The sequence below is a fragment of the Delphinus delphis genome, chromosome 19 (assembly GCF_949987515.2).
Source record: "Delphinus delphis chromosome 19, mDelDel1.2, whole genome shotgun sequence".
Classification (NCBI taxonomy): domain Eukaryota; kingdom Metazoa; phylum Chordata; class Mammalia; order Artiodactyla; family Delphinidae; genus Delphinus; species Delphinus delphis.
In genome coordinates this window covers 16,383,205-16,402,557 of record NC_082701.1, presented here as the reverse complement: position 1 = coordinate 16,402,557, position 19,353 = coordinate 16,383,205, and the positions used below count along the sequence as shown (strand labels likewise).

General features: G+C 35.0%; 1 protein-coding gene across 6 annotated transcripts in view; it reads right to left on the bottom strand.

The window, feature by feature from the left end:
- Nucleotides 1-5,462: 5,462 nt before the first annotated feature.
- Nucleotides 5,463-19,353, bottom strand: part of CDC27 (cell division cycle 27) — a 58,849-nt gene continuing 44,958 nt past the window's right edge. For 3 of the 6 annotated variants that reach the window (XM_059997005.1, XM_059997004.1, XM_059997006.1), the window contains exons 14-19: nucleotides 18,351-18,559; nucleotides 16,392-16,509; nucleotides 13,963-14,091; nucleotides 10,807-10,881; nucleotides 9,832-9,988; nucleotides 5,465-8,621 (exon numbers count right to left, since the gene is read on the bottom strand). In XM_059997005.1, the coding sequence (XP_059852988.1) occupies nucleotides 8,539-8,621; nucleotides 9,832-9,988; nucleotides 10,807-10,881; nucleotides 13,963-14,091; nucleotides 16,392-16,509; nucleotides 18,351-18,559 (771 nt within the window). In that variant the 3' untranslated portion in view covers nucleotides 5,465-8,538. Of the gene's footprint in view, nucleotides 8,622-9,831; nucleotides 10,008-10,806; nucleotides 10,882-13,962; nucleotides 14,092-16,391; nucleotides 16,510-18,350; nucleotides 18,560-19,353 lie in introns of all 6 variants that reach the window. The other 3 variants (XM_059997002.1, XM_059997003.1, XR_009516956.1) reach the window with 2 other exon arrangements.

Below are 19,353 nucleotides of genomic sequence, written 5' to 3'. Positions count from 1 at the left end.
TTCACAGATGGAGAGGAATCTGCCTCAAGATGAATTGTACCTCGGGACTTCCCTGGAGGTCCAGTGGTTGAGATTTCGCCTTCCAATGCAGAGGGTGCGAGTTCAATCCCTGGTCGGGGAGATGGGATCTCACATGCCTCGCAGCTAAAAAGCCAAGGCATAGAACAGAAGAAATATTGTAAGAAATTCAATAGAGACTTTAAAAATGGTCCACATTGGGGCTTCCCTGGTGGTGCAGTGGTTGAGAGTCCGGTTGCTGATACAGGGGACATGGGTTTGTGCCCCGGTTTGGGAAGATCCCACATGCTGCGGAGCAGCTGGGTCCGTGAGCCATGGCCGCTGAGCCCGCGCGTCCGGAGTCTGTGCTCCGCAACGGGAGAGGCCACAGTAGTGAGAGGCCCGCGTACCGCAAAATAAAAAAAAAAAAAAGGTCCACATCAAAAAAAAAAAAAAAAAAAAAAAAAAGATGTACTTGTACCTCAGGTCTCACCCATATCTGATTTAGATGATATTTGGATGAGACTTTGGAGTTGATGCCAGAACCAGTTAAGACTTTTGGGCTGCTGGGATGGAATAAATGTATTTTGCAGGTGAGAAGGACATGAATTTTGGGGGGGAAGAGGGAGAATCCAGTGGACTGAATGTTTATGTCCTCTCAAAATTCATGTGTTGAAATACTAACCCCCAATGTGATGGTATTAAGAGGTGGGGCCTTAGGAAGTGATTAGGGCATGAGGGCAGAACCCTCATGAATGGAATTAGTTCACTTATAGAAGAGACCCTAGAGAGGTCCCTTTCCTCTTCTGCCTTGTGAGGACATAGCTAGAAGACCACCATTTATGAACCAGGAAGTGGGCCTTCATCAGACACCAAATCTGCTAGCACCTTGATCTTGGACTCCACAGCCTCCAGAACTGTGAGAATGTTGTTTAAGCCACCCAGTTTGATATTTTTGTTACAGCAGACTGTATGCCCTACCTTTCCTCCTTTCTTTGCTCTTTATTTATTTTATTAATTATTGTTATGGGCTCATAAATTCCTATTTTTCTCCAATAGCATTATTGTACTTGATTTTGGGAGGATCAAATGTATTGTTTGGGCAGTCCAGTTGGCTCCTGTGTCCTTGTGACGTGCCTCCAACTCCAACTGAGTATTGTCAAGTTTTGAATTTTTGCCCATCTGTTTGGTGAGAAATTGTTATCTCTATGTAGTATTTTTTTCTTTTTTAATATTTATTTATTTTGGCTACGCCAGATCTTCGTTGTGGCATGCGGGCTTCTTAGTTGCGGCATGCAAACTCTTAGTTGCTGCATGCATGCAGGATCTAGTTCCCTGACCAGGGACTGAACCCAGGCCCCCTGCATTGGGAGCACGGAGTCTTACTCACTGGACCACCAGGGAAGTCTCTGTATCTCTATGTAGTTTTAATTTGCATGGATCTGACTGAATTTGAACTTTTCATGTTTAAGGGGCATTTTGTTATATCTTTTCGTGAATTGTGTTGTTCGTGTCTTTCCCTCTCTCAAAATTAAAAAAAAATTTTTTTTACACATTAGGGGAATTATCCCTTTATCTGTGACATAAGGGCAAATATTTCTTCCCAGTTTGTCATTTGTCTTTCTTTTGGTCATGCAAAGTGTTTTTAATGTAGTCAAATTTATCAATGCTTTTTGTTGATTTTTTTTTTCAATTAAGGTGACATTTCACTTCCTCATATGCTTTTAAAAGCATATTTTTCTTCAGCTTTGCAGTTGTTTTGGGGAGAGTCTTTTTTATCAGCAGAAAGCCTTTAATTTACATTTGCTGGCTTTTTGCAATAGTTTTGTATGGACGGGGATCGCTTTGCTCTATTCCCAGTCATTTCATGGGCAGGATTCCTAGTTTGAGAGCTCTTTTTTGCAGTTTCAGGATCTTGCTGGTAGGGGTGGGAAGAATGATGTGCTTTCTCTTTTCTGCCAGTCTTTTATTTCCCCTTTTTCCTTTCAATGCCTCTTTTTCATATCTTATTCTCCCGTAGAAACACTGCTTGTATGAGGCTGCCACTCCTGGTTCCAGACATTTTTAACCTTTCCCTGAAGTGAGGGCTATAATCTACCAAGTCCCAACCTGTGTTCGGTATTTTACATTTGTTTCATTTTTTCCCCCGAAGATTCTGGGCTTCCTGTAATAAGTCTTCTACTCCATTCAGCTCTGTCCATGGAGAGACTTAGCCTTTTTCCTCACTTTCTGTGACCACAGGCTAATGGTGATAGCAGGATCCCTACTGGAAAATTTCCGCTCTACTTACAGGTAATTTGAAGTTATAGTATTCTCTTAATAATGAAGGCATGAAACATGTACAGTTTTGTTCTACTTGATTTTATGGTTGTTTTGGGAGAGGGACAGATTTGTAATCAGGTTAAGTGCCATTGTTTTCCAGCCCTAGGAGTCTCAATATACTTTTTTCTTATCAGACATACATTTCAGCACCCAGTCACGATGTAAACCATTGAAAACTAGCGATGGAAAGGAGGTATCTTAATTATCAATGGTTATAAATGGTAGTTGAAGCGAGAGTTGTGTTGGAATTGGCAATGAGATTAACAAAGGCAACATATTGCACATGAGTGGTTTTAGATTATATCGAGTTGAAAGTTTGAGAAAATTAAGATGCATTTTCTTTAAGACTCGGAATAAAACAATGAGTGCTTGATATTATGGCTGCTACTGCTCCATATAATATTGGTGATCCCAGCCACAGCAATTAAAAAGAAAAAAGAAATGAGGTATTTTACACAAGGATTAAAAAGGAATTAATGCGAGAGAGAGGCATGGACATATATACACTACCAAACGTAAGGTAGATAACTAGTGGGAAGCAGCCGCATAGCACAGGGAGATCAGCTGGGTGCTTTGTGACCGCCTGGAGGGGTGGGATAGGGAGGGTGGGAGGGAGGGAGACGCAAGAGGGAAGAGATATGGGAACATGTGTATATGTATAGTTGATTCACTTTGTTATAAAGCAGAAACTAACACACCATTGTAAAGCAATTATACTCCAATAAAGATGTAAAAAAAATAAAAAATAAAATAAAATACATGATGGGGAAAAAAAAAGGAATTAATGTCAGGAATTCCCTGCTCAAATAGAAACCCTACAAATTCTTAGAATAGGAAAGTTCACTAAGTTTTTAGGATCAACTGACAAAAAGCGTTACCCTCTCTACAGCAGTGTGGTAGGTGCTCTTGGCTGCTAAGCCAACAGCCATTCCCCCTTCTTTGCTAACAAAATCTCTGGGTCCAAACACAGATCACAATGTATCTAAACCAGTCATGGCAAACCCAGTCCCTTTTACCAGATTCTAAAATTTACCAAGTATCCCTTGCAGCTAAGGATGATTATTTGACCCAGTCCTGGCCAAAAATATGTAAGCAAATGTGTGCCAAGCTGTTCCTGCAAAAGATCTTCCTCTTTTTGCAAATGCTTTGGTTTCTCTAAGACTTAGTTTCCTCTTGTATAAAACAGGTAATACATGCCTTACCTTATAAGGCTGTAAAGATGAAACGAGATTATTCTTATATCAAAGTGATCCATAAATCCTAAATAAAAAGAAGATAAATACTAGCATTTTTCAAGATATGCAAATGATTATGGGCACAGATTTATAGCATCGACTGGTATAAGGGCTGCAAACTGGCGTAAGTTTAAGGAGTGCTGTTATATACAAAGAAATCCCTTTACCCAATCAAGTCTTTTCATTAGGAAACTAAGAACTGATGAACTTTTATTCTTGTGTAGCACCTTGCCCAGTGATGTATTAACTCACAAAATATTGAGAAAAATCTAACACCTTAGACTACATGTTATTTGGGGTGATTTGCAGATAGTTATGCCAATATAGCTGTAAGTTCTCGTTCAGGGGTTGCAGGATATAAAATGTCAGATTATATGTATAGTACATAGTATATGTGTATATATGTGTTTCTATTTGTGATGTTTCTATAACATCACCTCCACCCTGACAATACCACTGTATATTTGTACAGTGCTTTAGTTTTACAAAGCATTTCCATGCTTTAACACATACGATCCTCAGTCCTCTGTGGGATAAGAAGGGTAGATCTGATCTTCTTTGTATTGATGAGAAAAAAAGTTTAATTGTTCAGGGTCACACAGCAACTAAGGGGCAAAGTCTACATTTCCTAGATATCAGTCTAGTGCTTTTTAAAAATACATGATTAGAAACCTTAATTCTACTTCTTTGCTCCCACTGTTACTTACTCTTTTTCTTATTCCAACTCCAGTGATGCACTATCCATTTGAATTTTCTTCTCAAATACAGCTTTTAGCCTCAAATTGAAAATTCCATTTTGAGGGTGTTGAATAAAAAGAATGCTTGTGTTAAGGGAAATTGGTAATTAAAAAAAAAAGTAAAAATGGAAGGAAAATCAAGCACTTAAAATTTCCTACTTTAAAGCAAATTCTAGTTACTCAAGAAAGGGATACCGCTTTCAGTTTCAGTATGAAAAGTACAGAGGGAGGATACACATAAAAGCCCCTTCAAAGGACTAAGCATATAATAGATTTAAATCTACAGTTAGTAATAAAGTTTCCTTTGTAAAACCCGAACTTCTGTGACACTTAATGTCAAAATGCTAGGGAGGACACTTGAGAGTTAACATTAGATATGATCTGAAACTTCCAGAGAAGTCCAAAACTAAGTAAAAGGTTTTGAACATACACAAATGCCAAAAGTGTCCAGCTCTATCATTTAATAGTTGAGTCTTGGTTTTCTCTTTTGTAAAATGCAGTAGCACCTACCTTATAGGGTTGAGGACTGAAAATACTGTACACAAGGAAAGTAACACGGTGCACATGGCAAGATCTCACTAAACATAAGTATTTAGCAAAGTTTGCACTTCTGAACCTTCATGAACCATTAATTAGAGGCTAAACAAACCAAAGAATACTTCCTACCTACATTTCTAGTTATCCCTGCCCTGCTGACAGCAAATGGCCGGTCCTAGGGAAGGTTACAGTCTGAGTCATTCCCTCTCACCTGCTCAGCGCATCTCACTTTATGTCTTTTTCCCTATTGCTACCCTTTCTTCAAGTCTGAACAAAACCCTTCAGCTCTCTACCCTTTTTCCAAGATATCAAACTAGAGTAAAATTTGGTTTCTATATTCTACTTCTTTCAGATCTTGATATTTAAAATTGATTCTAATTAGAACAAAAAAGCTGTGTGTCCCTTTTAAAGGAATTTCAGAAATCACATGATTAAAGAATAATAAGCAGTTGACTTGCAAAGTAGCAGCTGCTGGCAAGGGACTTTTGTAGTTTGGGAAAAATATGTTCTAAAAGTTACCATTTTTTGGTCACAATATTTATTTTGACATTCCAAATAATACTAAAAAAACGGTGTGAGTTAAAAAAATATATATATATATTAGAAGAGGGTGTAAGTTAAAAAAAAAATAGAGAAACATTGCCCTAGACTTTTGTGGAACATAAAACTGTAATCTTTCACTATTTTGCTGTGCCTTACTATAAAAATACAGATGGCACAGCTCTTATATAGCTTTAATGACTTGATTATAAATTTGCTTTCAAAAGTAATTTATTTGGATTTTCCATATCCTTTAATGAATTGCAAATATATTAACAGAAAAGACTTTCCCCCCCAAGACTGTACAATTTCCGAAATAAGTCAGGAAAAGCAAAAAGAAGACACAAAATTACATCGTTTCAATGCAAATAGAACACACACATCACACCCACGCTTGCATTTTCCTAGGTTTTCACAAAGAAAACAGGTCACCATATTTCTTGTGAAGACCCATACTATACTCTGGCTAAACAGAGACTTGCAAACTTTTTTCTTCAAAAAGAGCATTTTTAATAGACTAAATACTGGTTATCACTGAGTTTTTGTTTAAGGTACAACAGCAGCATGGTTCAAATGTCACTTGCAGTTCTTGGAAAAAATAAAAATTTTAAAGTAATGAAATACAGAAAAAGTAGGACCACCTTTCATTATTTTGAGTACCATTGTTCTCTTGAAAAAATATTTTCCAAACTTCTAAAATCCCAGAGTTAAGAACCATTTCCAAGGGGGAAAATATCCAATGCCACAACATAACTTCTGAACAAGAGTGTGTGTGTGTGTTTTTGTGTGTGTACACACACATGTGAAAAGCTTAAAGAGAAACAAGGACGTCAAAGTACTTAGTATTTCTGATTTCCTTCAAAATAACTTATGAAATTTGAAGCAAACATTTTGCTTGATCACAATGCATATCTTCTTCTGGTTGTTTAATCTCCATTCCAAGCAAAAAAGAAAGAAAAAAAGAAAAGAGAAAGCCAGAAACAGTAAATAGGTGGGAAATAAGGCTTCAGATACCTAAATGACTCTGAAAGTAGAGGTGTGAGGAAAATGCAATCAGGTCAAGCTTAGGCTGATTATCCCTCAGCCAACCATTGCCATGCTGTGCCTTCCACAACTATCCTTTTATCCTTGGTCTCAAAATTAGTACCAGAAAGACTTACTTCTGGCACAGGACATAAATTCCTACTACAAAAAATAACTAATTATACATCAGCAAATTGTTTTCTGAGCATAGCTTTCTCCAAGCTCTGTAACAAAGAGCTCAGTCCAAAGCTTTCTATGAAACTCTATATTTGATACTGTTATACAGCTGGCTTATGATTTGCCAATTAAAAAAATAAAAGAATATAAAATTAAATATTACAGAACTAATGGATAAAAATGGAATATTTGTTAGAATCCAAGTGCTAGCCTTTGGGAATTTTTAATGATATTCGTTTACTCACAACCTTTCCTTTTTCTTATAAATTATTTTTTTTTAGGCAGCACAAATATAGATTTAGGTAGAAAATTTTGTTAAATACCTCTCTGGCACCCAATACCTAATCTAAGACTCTGACTTGAATTAGTTTGTAACGGTATCTAAGCCACATTCAAATCAGCAGATTAATAGTAAATGATAGAAAATTACTGAGTCTACAGGCTAAAATTTTTTTCTTATCTTCTGTAATCCACCTTATTTTCACAGCTTGACTAACAAATACAGGTAACCAGTAGATAAGTTTGTCCTTCATCAAATAATCCAAAACAATAACTGTAGGCCTGTCATTCATAAGAAACTATAAATTTGTTATATTCTGACATTGGCACTTAACAAAATGTTAACTAAAGTTTCTCTAAAAATTTCCATACATTACAATAAAGGAGATACACAATTTAAGACTTTAAATTGGTTACTGTGAAATTCCAATAATTCCCATTTCATTATGCATAATTAGATCTTTAAAATTATGGTCATTCCCCAAAGACATCAACCTATATTATGACAAACTCAAAAGAGAATTCCTCTCCTTCGTAAGAGCGGGGGTTTTTTTCAGCTAAGAATTTCTAATATCCTAAACCCAATCACTCTCAGTAAATGTTTTGGTGACTCACACTATTGAAAATAATTTGAAGCAGAGAGTTGAAAAGAATGGAAATGACCTCAACTGCAGGTAACCACACATTCTTGCACCCTGCTTAAACACTTAGAAAAGTCAGAGGGATACTGTCTTGAACAAATATAGATTCAAGGTTATGGCAGGATTCTGACTGTATTAAGGCTTTCACTGTCATGATCTCCTAAAGTCTTTGCATTTAGTGCTCTCATTTTGATTCTTCTGGTGAACTTAAATGGTTATTAAGAGCCTTTTTTTGGCTTTTCAGTGGGCAACCCTTCTATCATCTCTGAATGTTAAAGGTGATCCCACAGAGCTCAAAGAGAAGAGGCAATATGGTAAGGACCAATTTTAAAGTTTGTAATACCTAGACAACAATGATCAACACTTTGAAGCAAGATGAATAAATTAAAATTCTTGGTTAGACATTAAAGTATTCTTGCCAAGAGTAATTGTACACTGTATGGAGGGATATTGATTCCTACATATGAGTTCCAATATGCCCATTATATTTGTTTATGGGAGACACTGCAAGTTTAAGGTAATTTACATTCCTTGGCAATCAAGTTACTCTGTTATAGGCAATGTCTTTTATTGTTCCATCTGGCACTTGCTAACACCACTCTTGAAGAACCTAGAAATGAAGATCAGTCACTTTGTTTATCAGGAACAGAACCAAGTAAAACAAACTTTTGGAAAAACGACCAAGAGATTCTGGTTCATCACCATTTTCCATCTCTAATGGTTCCTTCAAGATAAAACAAAACTCTTCCTTCCATGATAGCTTTCCAACAAAGGGAGATTAAAGAAAAAAAAAGAAAAGAAAGTTTCCCACCCTACCTACCCCCTAAATTGTCATTCATACTGGTGAAAGAGCCAGTCTTGTTAGCAGCTAAATATTGCACTGCCTTTCATTCTGTGTACAGTCAGGGTCCAATGAAAGGGGCACACTCAGGGTATAAGTGATGGATGATGACACTGCTGGCTCAAGAGTGAAGACTCAGTATATGGAAGGACAAGAAACACATCAGCACTAGTCACACATCCAGTTGCAAAAGTCTTGATTTCCAGAAGTTAAAATTCATCACTTTCAGCTGCATGAAGTTGTGTGTCATCCGCATCTGTCATGCTGCTCTCCTGGGATTCATCTGTTCCCACTTTAAAAATAAAACAAAAATCTACAGTAAGGTATCTGACAAATATTTTTTGTTGGTTCATGAAAACAAGAAAATTATTATATTCAGAGAGATGAGACCTTAAATAAAAGCCCTTAAAAATCCTGATATCCTTCAATAAAATGCAATTCAAGTTCCTTATTTTATAGCATGTCTAAGATTATTTTATTGCATTTAACCTTTAAGAGTTTTAACTACTAAAACTGCCTCTCCCTAATGAATTCCTATTCCTAACCTAAGAATCAGAACTATTCTCTGACATTCCGTCCAATTGTTGACTCCACTTTGGGGACAGTCCCTGTTAGTTCACAAAAATATAGAATATAAATATATTTCTGGAACAAAGTCATCTTAGTTTATCTCATCAGAGGTCTCTCAATTCTCTTACTAAAAAATATTAATATATTAAGTCTTGGCTCTCATTAATTATTTTAAGACATACTCTCAATTAAGCGATAGAGTATATATATTTTTTGCTTTTTAATTAATTGATGTATAGCTGATTTACAATATTATATTAGTTTCAGGTGTACAATGTAGTGATTCAGTATAGGGATAGAGTATTTACTGCCTTAAGTTATCAATCTAATTCTTTGTTCCTTCCTCTTTTTTTGATCTCTCCATTTAAATATATTCACCATATATTTAGATTTTAGGTTTGTGAGAGCTACATAGAATTTGAATAGCTACTACAGATCTGTCAGTACTTTAAAAGGTGCACAAATTTATTATTCATTCACTTAACACTTATAATGTTTTCAACATAGTCACACCTATCATCTTTTCTCCCCCTACCACGTTCCTATGAAGCAGATAAGGCAGGCATTAGTTACATAGATTGAAGCTTAGGTAAAAATTAGCAATGGATTTGTCAAAAATCACACAGCAAACTAGATCCAGAACTGAAACTAGTTACCTGGCTCCATATGCATGCTGTTATTATACGACCCTGTTCAATTTCCCTAAAATTTCATTTGGTATAAAGAATCTAACATGGTTAGAGATAAAATAAAAAAGCAGTCCCTAAATCCGTATACAAAAGGTAGCTTTCTGAATACTCAAAAAAATTTCCATGTTTATTCTGTGCCATAAAGAAATATTTGTTTCATCTTACCAACTGTGATGTGGTGTTTCATTAGCTTTCTAGTTTGAATAACCACATATAAACCTAATTCACATGGATGATACTCACTGATCTGTTCCTCTTGGGTGATTGGCTCCTCATCATCTGGAAGGTAGCGCTTATCAATTGCCTCTTTAATCTGGTTATTGGCTCCTTTAGGATCTAAATCCATAGCCCAAGAGAAATTCATCAGGGCGAGGTGCGTTTGACCTAACTTCTTGTAAACCTAAAAATAAACAGCAGCACTACATTTTTCATTAAGTTGTAAGCTTCAGCTATAAAATCCTAAACATTTAAAATTTAAATTAGGCTCTTGATTATGTGCTATAAATTCATTCTGATGAGTAGGACATTTTCATCCTATCGAAGAATTCATACCAACTTTTGAGTTCCTTTTAATATATTCAGATATTATTTTCAGAATTCCTTGCCTATATCTCTCAGGTAGTGAGCTTCCAATAAATCTCACTCTGTCTGGAACAATGATAATGGAAAGAAATGGACTATAAGCTGCTTGATTAGCATTCATTTACACTGATTTTAAACGGAGTTACATCAACTCTCAGCACCTGTCCACTGTCCTCAGCTACCTTAACCAACTGGCATCTGGGGGCCCAGTGTGTAAAATCCTGACTAGTCTGGCCTTGGAAATTTTGCAAGCCATTTTTTCAAACTAAACAACACAGCGGCATTACTTTTCTTCTTTTGGGGGATGTTTGAGTATTTTATTGATAATTGGAAGCTAAGGGCTTTCCTTGAGGTAGCCTCAGTTAGGAATTCATTACTGGCCATTGGCTGCAAGTGCTAATACACTTGCAAAACTATAGAAGGATTAGGGTTATAGGGTGTGTGTTCTTGCTTCTTCAGTAGGATGTCATCTTCTTAAGTGTTAAAACTAAATCCATTCTTTATTTCCAGAGCAATTAGTTCAGAGCTCTAGTTGAATTTGCTCAACAGATATTGCACAATAAAATATTATATTTATTCTTCAAAAATTAATATGTTATGAAAGTCACAGTTTAGAACCAGGGCCCCAATCTTTACCTTTCCTATTAAGAAGTAAACGAGGGACTCTTTGGGAACAATTTGTTTCAATTCTTCAAGTTCTTGTAAAGCAGACTGAAAAAAGCAAAGAAAAACACAGTAGCAAAATAGTACAGTTTTGACTAAGCAAGTGTTTTTATCTTAACTAAATCATCTTAACTAAAGCTTACTAGATCTTAATCAATGTACTTCCTTGTTGCATTAATTCTTGTTGTGAAAATAAAATGCAAGGAAAATACTTATGACAACAGGAACTAAGAAGTGGCAGGAATTCACCAAAATTTACTGAAAACACACACAATTCTTTGTGAAATATGGAGGTGACAACCCTTGCTTTTGTCACCATTTTGTTTAAAATAACTAAACTCCATCACACTGTATATGAAAGTGTTTTAAAAACTAAGTTGCAGAACAACTCTGAAGTTCTGTTAATTTACCTTCTCCCTGACACCAGCACTAAGCTTTGAATACCAACCTGCCATTTTAACTAATGATGAGGAGCCTAAAATTTAACCCTCTGAATTGAGTTAAAATTATCTAGCAATTTTCTGACCACTGCTAAAGGGTTCAGGAGATTGAAAAGACAGATAGGAAAACTGCATTTGTATTTAAAAGAAAGATATGATGATTAAAAATAAAAACTGGGGCTTCCCTGGTGGCGAAGTGGTTGGGAGTCTGCCTGCCAATGCAGGGGACATGGGTTCGAGCCCTGATCTGGGAAGATCCCACATGCCACGGAGCAACTAAGCCTGTGTGCCACAACTGCTGAGCCTGCGTTCTAGAGCCCGTGAGCCGCAGCTGCTGAGCCCACGTGCTGCAGCTACTGAAGCCCATGTGCCTGGAGCCCATGCTCCGCAACGAGAAGCCCACACACCACAACGAAGAGTGGCCCCCACTCGCCGCAAAGCCCGAGCGCAGCAGCAAAGACCCAATGCAGCCAAAAATAAAAAACCCCAAAAAACTGGCTCCCCAAATGAGATACTGTCAATTTTTCACCTAGTAAGTGGACAAAAATAAAAAGTTTGATGTTACATGAAGTTACCGTGAGTGAAGGAAATCAGGTATTCTCATCACTGAGGGCAGAATTGTAAATTGATGCAACCTCTATGTGAGGACAACTTAGCATTATCTATTAAGTTAACAACTGCAGGTAAACATTGATTCAGCAATCCCACTGTTAGGAATCTAGCCTAGTTATGTTAACTAACATAATATATTTCTAATCAGAACAATAAAAAATCAGTGAGAAGAGTGACACTGTTTAACATTTTTGCAAATCTCTGGTTAACAGAAGACAGCTGGACTCTCTTATCTGCTTCTGCATTCAATCTGTTATGATATCACATCAAGTAATTTTTGAAACATTCCACTGTACACTGGGGAGAAAATGAAAGTGAAAAAGGCAAATAACATCTAAATATTATTATGAAAATAGTTTTGACCTTGTGGACTTCTTGAAAGGGTTTTTGCGACCACCCCCACCAGAAGTTCCCAGACCATACTTTGAGAATCACTGCTTTAAAGAAATTTTAATCAAGATAACATACCCCAAAACTTCTATACTTCTACACCACACACAGTTCACACAGTTCAGAATTGATGTGTGTTTTTTCCTATGACTATATGTTACAACTGTTATCAAAATTTCATGTATCTATCATGCCTCCCCCCGATAATCTATCTGCAAATAGAAAAATAGTGAGAAATAGTGTCTAACACAGCACCAGAGTTCTCATTTTTGCTCTAAAAGACTTAAGACTTACACAACTAGATATCAACACAACACATTAAATAGGGTGGTGTCTAGCAATGTTTTTGCCACAGAGACTGAGGTGGCCCTCTAACACAATTTGATTTTCATTTTGGAGGCAAGACATTTCAGGAGCAATCAGTAACTGTTCCTTATGCCCTTTTTCTACCTGTATCTAATCCATGCCTCAAAGTAGCCAAGCCCCAAGCTGGTGCTCAAAAATGACTATAACCATTACAGCCTGGACAGTGGATCAGATTAGAACATGAGCTTCTTGAAGCAAGTATAAGGCTGATTTACATGGCATTCCTGGTAGGTGTGGTGGCATTAGAATGGCTTTAAGAACAATAAATTGAATAAAATCCTTCAACAGAAAAACCTGACCACATATCTAGAGAAGTACAGTGAAGCAAAAAAATGAAAACAAATGCTGAATTACAATTATAGTGCTTCAAAGAGCAAGTTAAAAGTGTTTATTAGATTTAAAAGAAGTTTTAAAAGGACAGAACAGTAGGATTAGACATCCACTTCATAAAGAAAACCAGAGCGAGACTATAAGAATCACTGAATAAATGACAAAGAATAAATTATACATTTAATCCCTTTATATATCTTTCTTAGTCTTGTAAAAAGTTAAGGGCTTACCACCGAGTTTGTATTTTTCGATTTCAGCAAATTTCAATGTGTACTGGAATAACAGATTTCTAGGGAAGGAGTCCACTAAAATGCATTATTTAACCCAAGTTTTTCCGTGCACTTAAATTTCGGGTATTTTTTTGGTAATTTTTTAACTGTTTTTAGTAGAAAGAGCCTGAATTTATTTAAAAAGTAACCTGAACTTAAAATCAAAACTTTGGATTCATAGTTTATGATTACCTAGTCTCCCTGTTATAAGATCTCATAACTCACTACGTATATTTTTCCTTTATGTATTATTCTTGTGATTATTTGATTAATGTCTGTTCTCCCTCTAGAAGGGTACTATTCAAAGGCAGGAAATATGGTTGCTTCACTTGCCACTACATTCCTAGTGCCTGACATATAACAGATACTCAAATAAATACTTATTGAAAAATGCACACATTCATTTGTCATCTGTTCGCATATTTTGGTCCTAACAGGATGGTTTATGTTTTACATTTAAGATAACTGCCTTTCCACGTAGGAAATCTTTTCAAGGGATAACCATATATTCCTAAATATCCATACACCCATCCTTCCCATGAGTACTTCTCATGAAGAAATAAAATCACACAGGCACAAAAAAGAAATAGCTTTTAAAAATGGGGAAAATAGACTATTTAAGATAAAAATTCAAGTATAAATAACTTTTAGTTTATTAAAAAAGGGGCAAAACTTAAGCAGTACAACGTTGGAGATGATTAAGATACATGTATATATCTTACCTTATATTTTTCATTTGCAAATAAAACTGAGGCTCTGTGAAATTTGCATAGAGGGTTCTTAGGATCAATAACAATGGCTTTGTTTAGGGTATCCAAAGCCTTCTCAGATTTTTTCAGTGCGTGCTGAACCTGTAAGAAATAAAGATCCTACTTTTCCTTTTGATATTTATGAGGAAAGGTGAAAACCAAATAGTGTCACTCAAAACCAACATAGCTCCCAATTCACCATTACCCTACATAATGATAATCAAGATTCTATCTTTAGAGTAGATAGTTGGTTACCTTTAAGCTTAAAAGATAAGAAAAACCTTTGTCTTCCTTCTCAAGAAAATCTGTACTATTTAGCTAGGTAATACTCACATTTTAACAGATTTATTATGGTCCTCTAAATATTAGACTTTTCGAAACTTTCCAAGAACCCCTAGAGGATTTGGCTCTAAAACTTACCAACCCTGTTTCACTCGGAACAATTACACTTTTACATATTTTAGGAATTTGTTTTAAAAATGGTCCTTCTGCTTTACATATTTGAAAACCATTAATCTGTAATTCTGGGTAGAAAATAATTTATTTTAAATAACTTAAAAAAAACCCAACCAAGTCTCACTATTTATTCCTGTGTACTCATATTCTGCTGTTCCTCCTTAGATGAATTATATGTTAAAAATGAAGTGGAAAAGACTCACAGACATAGAAAACAAACTTATGATTACCAAAGGGAAAGGGGTGGGGGAGGGATAAATTAGGAGTTTGGGACTAACAGATACAGACTACTATATACAAAATACATAAACAGCAAGGACCTACTGTATAGCACAGGGAACTATATTCAATATCTCATAATAACCTATAATGGGAAAGAATCTGAAAAATTATATATATATATATATATAACTGAATCATCTTGCTGAAAACCTGAAACTAACACAACATTGTAAATCAACTATACTTCAAAAAAAAACAAAAACAGGGAAACTATAGCAAAGATAAGTGACCTTTGTAGGTCTTAGAACCCACAGATCACACAGTGCTGGACTATGGGCTTTAGAAACTGGCCAGTGGGGGGTGTTCAACCATCACACTTTGTCTGTTTTATATTGTATAATTATGAAACCATGACCCAGTCTCTTACCTGGAATTTGAGTGTGATTGGAAAGTGGGATTAAAACTGAAATTATGTTCCTTGAAAATCTCAATTAAAATAAATAAGTTAATAAAATAAAATAAAGTGGAGTGAATGGATGTGATTGTGGAACTTTAACCAACAAGAATGTGATAGTAGGTACTGCCAACATCTGGTGCTAAATTCATCTATGCAATGATCTTTGCAGAAGGTTATTACTACATGCGGCCAAATATTCTGCCCACAGAACTGAAATCCTAAATACTAGTTTCCTAACAGAGAAGCATACTCTTTTATCTAAAAACTTCAAAGAAACCACTCAAAATTATAAAACAATCTGTTCCACAATAACTTTAGAAGCAAGCCTACTATAAAATATGTTCAACTTCACTAAAAGGTATCAAGAGATAATCAAGTTTGGTTTATCTTAAGTGATGGAAAAAAAAATCTTTAATTTGACATACTTTATATTTTTTGCACAGTATCTAACTATAAAAGAGGTTACCATGTCAATTTTTAAGAAAATTATTATAAAGAACTAGAATTCTTCCCCCAAAATGAACAGTGAAATTCCAAACTAATATAATTTTCCTCATATTGTACGCTTGCTCACACAAAAGCCAAACTTGCTGAGAGAAAGAAAAAGGGGCAGGGGAAGGAAAGAGGGAGAGGGGAAGGGGGTGAGAGGGCAAGAAAAAGAACTTAAGGTACCATGCTTGCAGAGAAACTAGTAAATGAGATTTTAAAAAGCAAACATACCTTTTCTCCTATCTTATCAAAGTACAACTTATTATCAGATACATTAAAAAAATATATAAAATTGGCAATCCACACTGCCTTATAATAATTTTAATTACTCCTGACATATCTATATCACTCAGAGGCTAAAATACAGGAAATAATTTGCCTTAAATTATTAATTACTTAATTTAGGAGCTAAATATTAATATGGAAAACTGCTTTCAAAAATATGAAGTATCTCATATGAGTGTTATAATTAACACTCAAAAATATGAAGTATCTCATATGAATGTTATAATAACCCTATGAGGTATGCAAGGTGGTATTACTTGTCATTCATAAAATAGAACCTCAGAGAAATTAAGTAACTTGCCCAAGGAATGAGGGTACTCCAGTGATTTCTCTTTATGCCAAGCAAAAAGGCAATATTTTTGGCTGTAAAAGAATCTAGGATATTGTTTCAAGAATAACAATAACAAAAAGCCCTGATTTTCATTATAGCAATTAAGCCAATAACAAACATTTCAAAAGGGATTAACTGAACAATACTTAGAAAGCTACTTACTACTCCAATGTGGCAAAGCAAAACTGAACTTTGAGGGTTGATGTCAAGTGCTTTCTGGAAATGCATTTCTGCAAGGCTGAATTTTTCTTGCTTGTAATAAATCATTCCTAAACCATACCTGAGAGTTTAAAATAAAGTACAATTTTAGGGATATGAACTGCTAATTTAGTTCAACTAATAAAAGGATATGTATGGAATGTGGCATTTTAATAAACCAGTAGAAAAATACTGATGGTCTTAGGACAGGCAAAAACGATCAGTCATGATAAATTGTCAAAGAATTCTAGCCAAGTCACTTTTACAGGTAAAAACAATAAATCCAATCCAGTCAATCAATCAATCAAATAAAACTATAACAATGAGGGAAAAAAGAAACCACATCCTTAGACCCACCACTACAATCTAGATTTAGTAACTAATTTTTACTGAGTGGTTATCATGTGTGTGTGCCAAGAATTTTGTTAAATTCTTTGTGTGATTTACCTCATTTAATCCTAGAAGGAACCAAGGAGATAGGTACTGTTACCAATCACATTTTTAAATAAAGAAACTGAGGCTTAGAGAAGTTAAATAACTTGCCCAAAGTTATACAGCTAATAAGGATTCTAATCAGTTCCTTCCTTTATGATTCTAGGCCCTAAACTCCTAACAATGCTAATTCCATGTTATTTGTCCAAATGCATATATATTTTATACTATAATTAGAATATGCATAGTGTCATGTTCTGCTTCCATCCCGTCTCCCCACTCACTGTGCCAAAAATATGCTCCTATAGATTTCAAAATTTACAGACTTCAAAATTAAATTTTTTAAAGGCTTCAAATAGACTTCAAAATTATACATTTTAAATACTATGTAACAGTATAGTAACTTCACATACAGGTATTTTTCCTGAATTTTCAAAACATCAAATGAACACATTGTGACAGATTTACATTAAGGATCCCTCTTGGCTAAACTAGCTAATGATGATGGGGAATAAACACCAAATAATTAAGAAAAAAAGCACAACAGTATATCTGCTTTATTTGTGTGGTTTTGTTTATTATTATAATTGTGTTAGAGGTGAAGAAAAGGTATGAAAAGTTCTGTGCTAATAACGGTGAAAGTGGAGATAACTGAAGATTGGAGTTGGAAAAACAAATTTGCTTAATGTTTAGTTAAATACTTATATAGTTACCTAAATAACTCAATATTGAAATTCTTCCCAGTAAAAGCTTCCTAGTCTAAATATTCCTCCTTTTCTCTAATTGAAACAATTATTTTTATAGCATAATATTTGATATGGTAAAGTTTTTTTTAAGAATGCAACTATTGCAATATAGCAGAACAGACAGTACATATTTAAAAAACAACAGAAGTCCTATTAAGAACTGAGCTCTGAAAATATCACAGAGAACTTTATGTGAATGTTGGCAAGCCTGACTGTTTAATAGGTCGGCAGAAGCCAGCACTTATCAGGCCATCTTTCAGGCAATGTAACTACTTAGAAATGAGATATCCATTAAAAAACACATATACACCAATGAAAAAATATATTTCAATAATCTAGTGCTTCAGATTTAGTGACAAATAGAAAATTGCTATAATGATTAACCCAAAAGATTAACCTTCCACAGTCCCAACCACTTTCTATTTTAATCACCATTTTAGTGTTCTAAGAAATAGTAGCAAATCAAAGTAACAAAACCACCTATTTGCAAAAATTTGGTAGGAGAAAAGGTTGAAACTGTTGAATATAAGGATCTGGAATTCTATTGGCATTAGTTAAGAGTTTGTTAAAGGTATAAATTTCACATAAAAAACCATTTTGGTTAGAAGTTATCAACTAGTAGGTACCATTCTCAAGTATTAGTTAGTAATCAAATTCATGACAACAAAGAGATATCTAATAAGAAAAATTACTGAGTATCAGCCCCATCAATAAGACACTGCCTTTGCACTTTGTTAGCACTTACCATGCATTATAATGTCTAGGATTGACTCTGATAGCATTTCGAAAACAAGCTAATGCTTTGTCTAATTCTTCAGTTAACACAAACTCATGCCCTAATAGAGTATAGGCATAAGCATAATTTGGATCAACCTGGATAGCTCTCTGGAAGAATTTAATCGCAATATCATGTTCCCGTTGCAAACTGAAACAGTTCCCTGCAGCACACCAGGCCTTAAAAAAATGGAAACAAGAAGCAAATGCACAATTAAAATTTTGTTTTATTTTTTTCTAACAAAAGCAATCTATGACTAAAATCAAGACTCAGATCTTATTTAGAACAGAAAGACAGCAATTGAAAGAGTTTTAATATAGTCAATCCTCATTCATGGATTCCATATTGGCAAATTTGTCTACTTTCTAAAATTTATTTGTAAAACCAAAATCAATACTTGCAGTGCTTTAGTGATCACTGGTGGATCCAAGTGTGATATGTGTGTGTGTATTTCCCCTAGGAGCAATGGTTCAGTATTTGCCAATTCAGTGTTCATGGAGACTACAGAAGCTTAAATATGTTACAGAAGTACCACTAAATATTCTTGAGGAGCACAGAAATAAAATCCTTATAGGACTGAAACATGTAAACTGCGCCTATGTCTTAAAATGACAGTTAAAATTATTATTTTAATTTAAAATGAGCACTTTAAAAAAATCTCTATTTCTGTTTAATGAACTCTACTCTTGGTGACAACAGCAATTATAACAAAACCAAATCTTGATTAATCCTGAATGAAAAATCTGCTTTATGATTTTTCTATTTGTGAATCTGCACCATATACTCTAGGATCTCCCCTTCTTCTCTGAGTCCCTGCCTATACAGAAGAATACGAAAATAAGTGTGGGTGATACTAAATGAATGATTTGGGTCATTTCCGTTTGGTAAAGATGATCAAAAGATAGCTACAGGGAATTCCCTGGTGGTTCGGTGGTTAGGACTCTGCACTCTCACTGCCTAGGGCCTGGGTTCA